The sequence below is a fragment of the Geospiza fortis genome, unplaced genomic scaffold, assembly GCF_000277835.1.
Source record: "Geospiza fortis unplaced genomic scaffold, GeoFor_1.0 scaffold325, whole genome shotgun sequence".
Lineage (NCBI taxonomy): Eukaryota > Metazoa > Chordata > Aves > Passeriformes > Thraupidae > Geospiza > Geospiza fortis.
Window position 1 is genome coordinate 1,429,122 of NW_005054427.1, and position 8,060 is coordinate 1,437,181.

The window sequence follows — 8,060 nt, forward strand, 5'->3', positions numbered from 1 at the left end:
GCTGTCATAGCGGGCCTGAAAAATCCTGGTTCCCGGTGGGGTCGTCGTGGTGAACGCACCTGAAAGTCCCCTCAGAGAAAGCAGTGGCGCTTGGGCACGGTCCCGACGCGATGTTGCCGAGAACTCTCAGCCGAGAAGGCCTTGGAATATGTAAATGAAAACTTCAGCAATATCCCCAAGAGACAAGTGCAAGAGAATAAACTCCTACGCTGCAGCATCTACAGCTTTCATGGTGGTTTGGCAGCCGTGTTGCTGCGTTTCATTACTTGTCACCCTGGACAGGATCCTTCAGTGTCTGAAGTTTCCAGGCGTGATTTCTCGGTACCTGTGAGTTTTTCTGGCCTTTCGGTGTCTTCAGCGTTCTGTCGTCTCCAGGGATCTGTGCTTATTTTGCCTTGAGCTTGCATTGGTGAGCCAGCCTTTGAATAAAACCTTATTTCCTGGGCTAACTCTTCAGCCGGTGTTCAGGAGTCGTCAGCTGCTAGGTTTTGGTGCGTAGTACTGCTTGGGGAAAGAAGGAGTCAGTTGGCTTTTGTACTAAAATGTTCGCCACAGTCCTCTTTGCAGCTGGAGGCTTTGTGGGCTATAGCTTCTTGCATTTGGAGCTGATTGCTAGTCTTAGTGAGTCTGATTGTTACTACTTACCCGGTGTTGAGCTTCACGTTGCTGGATTCAGTATCTAAAGTATCTTGAGAACTGGTGGATTGTTTCCAAATGCTGAGAGTCGTTGCATAGAAGATTCTGGTTTCACACTCTCGAGTTGTAAGTTCCCATTCTCCTGCAGGAAGCAATGAAGCCTAACACATAAATATTTTCTTCCTCTAGTAAAAGCTCCTGTTAAACTCACAGTTATGGTACTGTGTGATTTAATGGCCTAGGAAAAGGTTTTTGAATATAGGTTGTTGCTCCATCAAGTTGTTGCCAGTGCTACCAATTAGATGCATTTTTAGCAGTTTGTGGAGCAGAGAATCTTCAGTGCTAAATATGTTCTGGGTAATAAGCACCTTTGTAGAGGAAGATAAGTTTTTGCTGTCTTTATGGGCACTTATATGAAACTAGTCTTTTTGAGATTTCTCTGCTATTATGTGACTTAGTCTCCTAAGACCAATACTCAGACTATAACAGCTTATTTTATTTAAAGGTTACTTTACTGTGGTTGTCAACAGAAGTTGAAGGAGTCTGCTCAGTGAATAGCAGAGTCTCAAGTTGTGATGAAAAAGTTCTTGAACAAGAACTGGTGGTTGTCAGTAACTTACCATAGTAGTATGTGAAGACCATCCTTTACCTCCTGCTTGCCCATAGGTGTCACCATTCTTAGCAATACACAGTGGCTCTGTGGCTTGTCTTTGACTATTCTCTGCAACCTTGGTTGCAGAAATTTCTTGTTAGTGCAGAGATTTCTTGTTAAGAAATCTATTTTCTCTTACAGAAACAACAGGCATGTGCACTTTGTTTCAATTTCTTGCTGATTTAAAATGGAGAAAAGACTGCTGACTATAGTAGCCTTAGCAAAAGGGCATTAAGATATATTTTAGGAAGAGTTATTTCTCTTCTGTAGTTAAAAACACACTTTCTTCTTTAAACATAGCATCTCTTTGGGATTTTGTGTGTTTGTCTTGGGCTTGTTCGGAAGTAAGGACTATAAAAGTACAGTGCTTAAGATGCTAAACCAGCGTGGATAGTCTTTCCTTCTGATTTAAAATGGAGAAAAGACTGCTGACTATAGTAGCCTTAGCAAAAGGGCATTAAGATATATTTTAGGAAGAGTTATTTCTCTTCTGTAGTTAAAAACACACTTTCTTCTTTAAACATAGCATCTCTTTGGGATTTTGTGTGTTTGTCTTGGGCTTGTTCGGAAGTAAGGACTATAAAAGTACAGTGCTTAAGATGCTAAACCAGCGTGGATAGTCAAGACTTGGTCTTGACTGTGTTCCTCCTTTGAATGTGCTGTGTTGGTGAGTCTGCTCTGAATGTCAGAGAACCCTCTGAGTTAGGGTAAATACACAAATGATGATGTAGCTGACAAATGTTAAGTAAGTGTCATGTTGAGAGAAAAATCTTCAGGTTTTTTGGAAAGTAGTGGTTCAGCTCTTTACTGGTGCCATACAAAGTTGTTCTTTGTTATGTACGGTTCAAAACTTATATATTTTATATAAGATTCAGGGGGCTATCAACTTGACAGTTGAGAATGACCAGCCTCCTTGTACTCCCACAGAAGCTTGGCATAAAGCTTCTAATAATGGATGGATTGTTAGAAGAGTGCACTTCTGTTTGGGGAAATAAATAATATTGATTAAAATTACTAAATTGTTAAACTAATTGCTAAACTTTTAATTAAAAAAAAATACCAAACTTAAGACTTTGTTTCTAGACTTTCTTAGTGATTTTTCCCCCCTGATTTTGGGCATAACTACCTCTAATTTCATTCTACTTATTAGTAATTAAAACACCAAAAAATAGCATCTAGACCCATCTGAACAACAGAATCAGAGTCTGGTGGTATTACAGTTGAAATGATGGAATTCACTGTCTCGTACTAGTGTTCTTGGAATCATCGCAGAATAGGGTTGAGAGGCTATGTTGGAAGGATGATCTGGTCCAACCTTTCGTAGGAAAGGCAGCCTTGAAGACATCACCTGCTACCTTGTCAGGTTGCATTTTGAAAGCCTTCTTTGATGGAGGTTTAACTCTGAGAAGGTTGTTTCAACGTAAGGTAGCACCAGAAAGAAATTCTTAACACAGATGAAATCTCTTCTTGTGCAGCTTGTCCCCACTGTAGCCACTCACTTTCATGGGGCTCCTTGTGAAAAGAGCATTCATCATTGTAGCCTTTCTAATACCTGGGTACTGTGATGTGGCTTATATGAAGCCTTGTCCTGGGAAGAAGACAGTCTTTTCTCATAAGGCAGACTCACCAACCTTTTCATAGCCTTCACAGCCTTCTTTTGGATATTCTGCAGCCTGATCATTTTCATAACCCTACTTTGGACCCCTCCAGACTGTTTTATCTAATTGCTAGGGTATTGGCTTGTTTGAACTACAAAAAGTCTCGTTAAGTTTCATGATTTTTGTTTTATTCTAGTATTATTTGTTAAGCATATTGAGTCTGTGAAAAAGGGTCTTTCTAAAGACTCAAAGCACATCTAGTCTTCTGTCTTGCAATATAAGAAGTTTTACAGTAGTTGGAGATTTTTTGTGGTATTATGTTTTAGTGTTTGAGTGGAAGGTTTAGTCACAAAGTTCTGTAAGGTAGGTTTGTGGTTTTTTTTAAATGTAATTCTTCACTGAGTTTTTCAAAGCAGGTTTTACTAAATTTCTGGAGATATTTTCAATTTGAAACAAACCTCCTGAGAGGACTTTGCCAGAGAATGCAATACTTTGACCTCTAGAATCCAAACTATTTATTATGAAATGGTACAACTCTAAGGAGACAACTTTTTAAGCTTTATTTTTTATAGAGAAAATGGGCTTCTATTTCACTGTCTACCAAAACCTATACTTTTGACCTTAAAGGTGTATTTTTTCTCTTCTCCTGACTGTTGTTTTGTGATTTTTAGACTGTATTAGCTGAGGATTTGGGTGAAGGCTGGTTGTAGGTATTGCAGCTCTTGTAATTGCACCACTTGATGTTAACTCAGTTCATTCTTACCACAGTGACCAAACTGCATTTGCCAGCTCGTTATGCAAAAGGCCAAGTTGCAGAGGTTGCATTCTTTACCAGTCTAGGAAAATTAAATTTGTTGATCATGCAGTAATACTCTCTGTTCTTTTGAAATCTCTAAACCTTGGTTGCTAATACTTCTGAAAGGTTTTCTTCTTTCCTATACATATGATGACTCTGTTAACATTTATACATAGTTCCTAAATACTGTGCTTTTGAGTTTTTAGCTGTGGTTTTAAAATGGTGTGGAATTTTCTATGGAGTTTTATCTTAGACTGACTGTGATTTTCTTATTTTTTAATAGTTTATCCTGATAGCATTCTTTCAACTACAGTGCCATAAGGATTGTCTAGAGGAAAGCTGTGGTAGGCAATTCTGTAATTCAGCAAGTACTGGCACACATGAAAAGAAAATGGCACACGATAGAGTCTAACTTTATGTGTCTCTTTGGTGTGTTGCTTGCAATAGCTGAAGCTATTGTTTGAAGTTTGGTATTAGAATCACACACATTTAAAGGGGAGAAAGTGAAATTGTTTTTGGAGTCTTAATTCTTTTACTCTCTAAAATATAGCAAAATAAGTGTTTGAGTGAGACTAAATTTCCTTTTACTATTACCAGTTATGAAGTTTTGCTGTAAAGAAAGATTAGTTGCCTATGTGTAAGTTGTTAAAGAAGTTTATTCACCCTAGGCTTCCCACAGCTGGCATCCAGTTTCGGGAGAAAAAACATTAATAATTTTGTGGTACTGCAACAGGTACAGCTCAAGATGGGTCCCCTCACCAGAGGGATGTAGGGTACAAAATCCCAGGTATTTCTTTGTTCTTACAACCAATGCTCCTGTTCTTTGCACACTTCGCACACCTTGCATGCACATCTTACTCCAGTTTTGATTTTTGTTTTGAAGTCTTCGTGTTCATATCACATTTTTTTTCTGTAGCTGCCTTTATCTAGATGGCTTGTGGCTTCTGATGGTAGCCATGACTTCTTAATCTTTTAGCTTGCACTGGTCTCAGAGCCTCCTTTCATTGTAGCGGAACAATAGTACAAGACTCATTCAGCATTTCAAGATAAAAGTTTGCAGCTTGTGGCCTAAAACTTCAGCACTTTGCTTGTGCTAAGCAAAACTACTTAGATAAAAGAATTCAGCTAACTAAGCTCAGTATACAACAGTCTTCCCTTTGTTTTTATGAAGCTTTCCCACTATTATCAGAAAGAACTCATGAAGTTTTTCAAAGCATTTAACTGCTATCCATAATGTTACATATGGTGTTATTACAAGTAACTGGCATAATATCCTAAAGCTTTAACAGCAAAGTCAGTACATAGTGGTATGTGACCACTTCCATTTAGGTTCTTATTTGGATTTCTATGAAAATACCTTAATTAATACTTCAGTAATACCATTGAGCATACTTTTTTTTTTCTCAAAGCTTTTTTGCATTTATTTAGCATACTGAGTCAACCACTGATCTCCAAGAGGTTGATCCTAGGTGTAATTGTTTGCCAAACACTAATCCTGTTGATGTCAACCTGAGATGTTGGGAAGGGCTGTTTCCCAACCTTAGATGTTGGGAATAGTGTAAAAAAGTATACTGCTCCTAAGCTTCAGGCCATTATAAACCTATCTGACTACAAGTTTGAGTTATTTTATTTTTTTCATTTTGTTGGAGCCTTTTGTATGAGCTCAAGAGTGTACTACAGGAATATTATCTGCAGAAATATTATTTTCTGCTGAAGCAAGGGATTCTCATTTTTTCCATAGCATACCCATTGCATGACACACTCCAAAAGCTTACTTAGACTCAATATAAATAGTGGCACTTGCTGATCATGTCACCACAAGGCTGCCTTTGCTAATGCAATTAGTCTGGCCTCTTGGGTCATCAGCAAGGGTTGTAGAGGTTCAGTTTCAAGCGCCTCAAAGTTTCTCACTAATGCATAGCCTCTGTGTTGTTTTCCATTTACATAGTATGGAGATCCATTGGTCAACAGTATCAGATTTAAGGTCTGTAGAGGCTGATTTTACAGATCTGTCCATAAGTGGCTGGAGTGAAACACTTCATGGCAATCATGATACAGCTCACTGTTGGAAAGAACAACTAGTAGAGCTGCTGAATTCAGCATCCTTTTAAAGTAGTAATAATTAAATTAATGATTTAAAATTCATAACAGTTCATGTTTTGAGGGGACAGTGTTGGTCTATCATATTGTTTAAGAATCAGTTCTACTTTGTGTTACACAGTTATGTGATATATAACTAATATTCATTTTACAGCTTGGAATATCCTTTCTTTCTCGAGACTCCAATTCCACGTTCTTTGCCTTGATAACTTCTTTCAGGGCAGTTTACTTAACTGCCCTAGCCCTGGTAGTTAGGGTCTTCAGTACCCTACTGTGCCTAAAAATTTCCTCACAATTGTTTCCTTCGTTACTTTGTGTGGTCAAGATATCTCTGCCATAGCCTTGGACCTATTTTGGGTCTACTTTGTCCTTTTGAAGTATACTGGGAAGAAGGATAGTCTTCTTCTTTCAAGGCTGGAAGGAGTTTCCTCCTCTTTTTTTTTTTTGGGGGGGGGGGGGGGGGGGGGGGTTTTGTTTGTTTTTTGGGGTTTTTGGTGGTTTTTTTTGTTTGGATGGGTTTTGCTATTTGTTTATTTGTTTTTTGTTTTATTTATAGATTAAGCCCAAGCACCAGTTCTGCATTAATGCTGATTTTTCTCCACAGCTTTGTGGCTGTGGCTTTCAACAATTCTGGTATTTTTAGCTCCTTTTGTATGTTTTTGGTGATGACACTCCTTCCCATAATGATTAGATCTATCCATTCAGGTAACAAATGTAATTCTGTATCTCAGGTCTGTAAGAGGTCTCTTTTTATACTGGGGAGTTTTCTGTCAGTGTGACCCTTCCACAAACACTCTTTTTCCAATTTGCTCTTTGTAAGCAGTTATCTCTCTCAGCTTGTGAATTGCATGCCAGCTACCACTGTCATATCCTTACATTAGGAAGTGGGAGAAACAGCCGGGTTTCTGCTTTAGTTTATAGTCTCTGATAACAGTTGCAAGCTGGGCCCCTTGTAGTGTTTGTCTGAAGTCAAGGCTTTTTACAAAAAAAAAAGTTTAAAATGAAAAATTTAAAAAAGGTGAGAGCACACTGTCTCAGTACAGGCCGGTGAAAAACCACAAAACCTAGAGAGATACCTCTTTCCAAGCAAAAGTCTCATTTGTTTGAGGATGGATTATATAGATGGAGGAACTTGCTGAGAGCTAGACAGCAACATTGGAAAGGCAGCTGGATTTTGCTGCATTATTTTATATCCATCTGTTAATACATAGATATCCAGTGTCTGGGAAACCAAACAATGCAGGTTATAAAAGTACAAGTTCTGCTTTTCCAGTAGCAAGTTCTGTATACATATTTATGAAAAACATTTCTCTAGAAAGTCATCTAAGTGCTGCAGTATTAGCAAAAGTAATGCTAATAGTGAAGTATTACTGTGGGGAAAGTAAAAACTACTTAAGTATGTTTGCTCTGTATGATTTAGAGTTTTAACAACATCTCTCATACATCTGAGCTTTTTTTTCTTTAGCCCTGTCTAGTTCTAGTACCTGGTTACTTTTAGTATTTACAGATTCTTTCCTGCTAATAATAGCTCAGCTGCTTCTTCTGGGGAAGAAAAAAAAGCTAGGTCTGAAACACAGATCTCTGTTCTGATTCCTCAGTTTAGAAAGTAAAGTGACAGGCAGCTTAGCCAACAGACAGGGCTGATGCAGTAACAATGCAGGAAAGCTGTGGTAAAGTGGGGAATGGTGGGACACATATTCAGGTGAATACAGATTACAAATGTGATTTTAAGACGCAGAAAAACCACTCTAAAGAGAGGCTAACTAGGTAACTAGGAAGGAGTGATCTTCAGTTTTCAGAATTGTGTTTGTAAGGCCTCAAGTAGATGATCCACAGAACTCCAAAGCTTTTTTTTGTGTGGTTTTGAAGAAAACCTGCATACCAGAGTATATAGACAAGCAAACAGACTAAACTGGGGTCTATTTGGAGAGGTAGTTATTAAGCAAGCCTTCAAAATGTGTCCCAGTTCTTTATGTCAGTGATATACAAGATGGCTCATGCTTTTTCTTGATTTTGTTGCCTTGCTTTATTGTCCCCCAAAGGATAGATGGCCCTTGAGCTCTGTGAATTAAACTGAGTCTGTGTTAGGACATACACATAGCAGAGGATTAAGATGGTAGAGTTTATGCTATTGCTGCTGCCAAGCTCCAGTCTGGTTTGTATTTATATGCAGAGCTGAAAGTTGGGCTGTGTTTTTGAACTGATTCACAGGCAGGTCGCATGAACTTTTGCCCCAAGGGTGACTTGTCCTACTAGCGAGATACAGGTGTTGCATACT

At 38.5% G+C, this 8,060-nt stretch overlaps 1 protein-coding gene across 1 annotated transcript in view; it reads right to left on the bottom strand.

The window, feature by feature from the left end:
* LOC102034299 (cytosolic carboxypeptidase 1) overlaps positions 1-1,278 on the bottom strand; it is an 11,752-nt gene extending 10,474 nt beyond the window's left edge. The window contains exons 1-3 of the mRNA XM_031061840.1: positions 1,257-1,278; positions 646-778; positions 60-140 (exon numbers count right to left, since the gene is read on the bottom strand). Of these exons, the coding sequence (XP_030917700.1) occupies positions 60-140; positions 646-778; positions 1,257-1,278 (236 nt within the window). The remainder of the gene's footprint in view (positions 1-59; positions 141-645; positions 779-1,256) is intronic.
* Between the last annotated feature and the right edge of the window lie 6,782 nt (positions 1,279-8,060).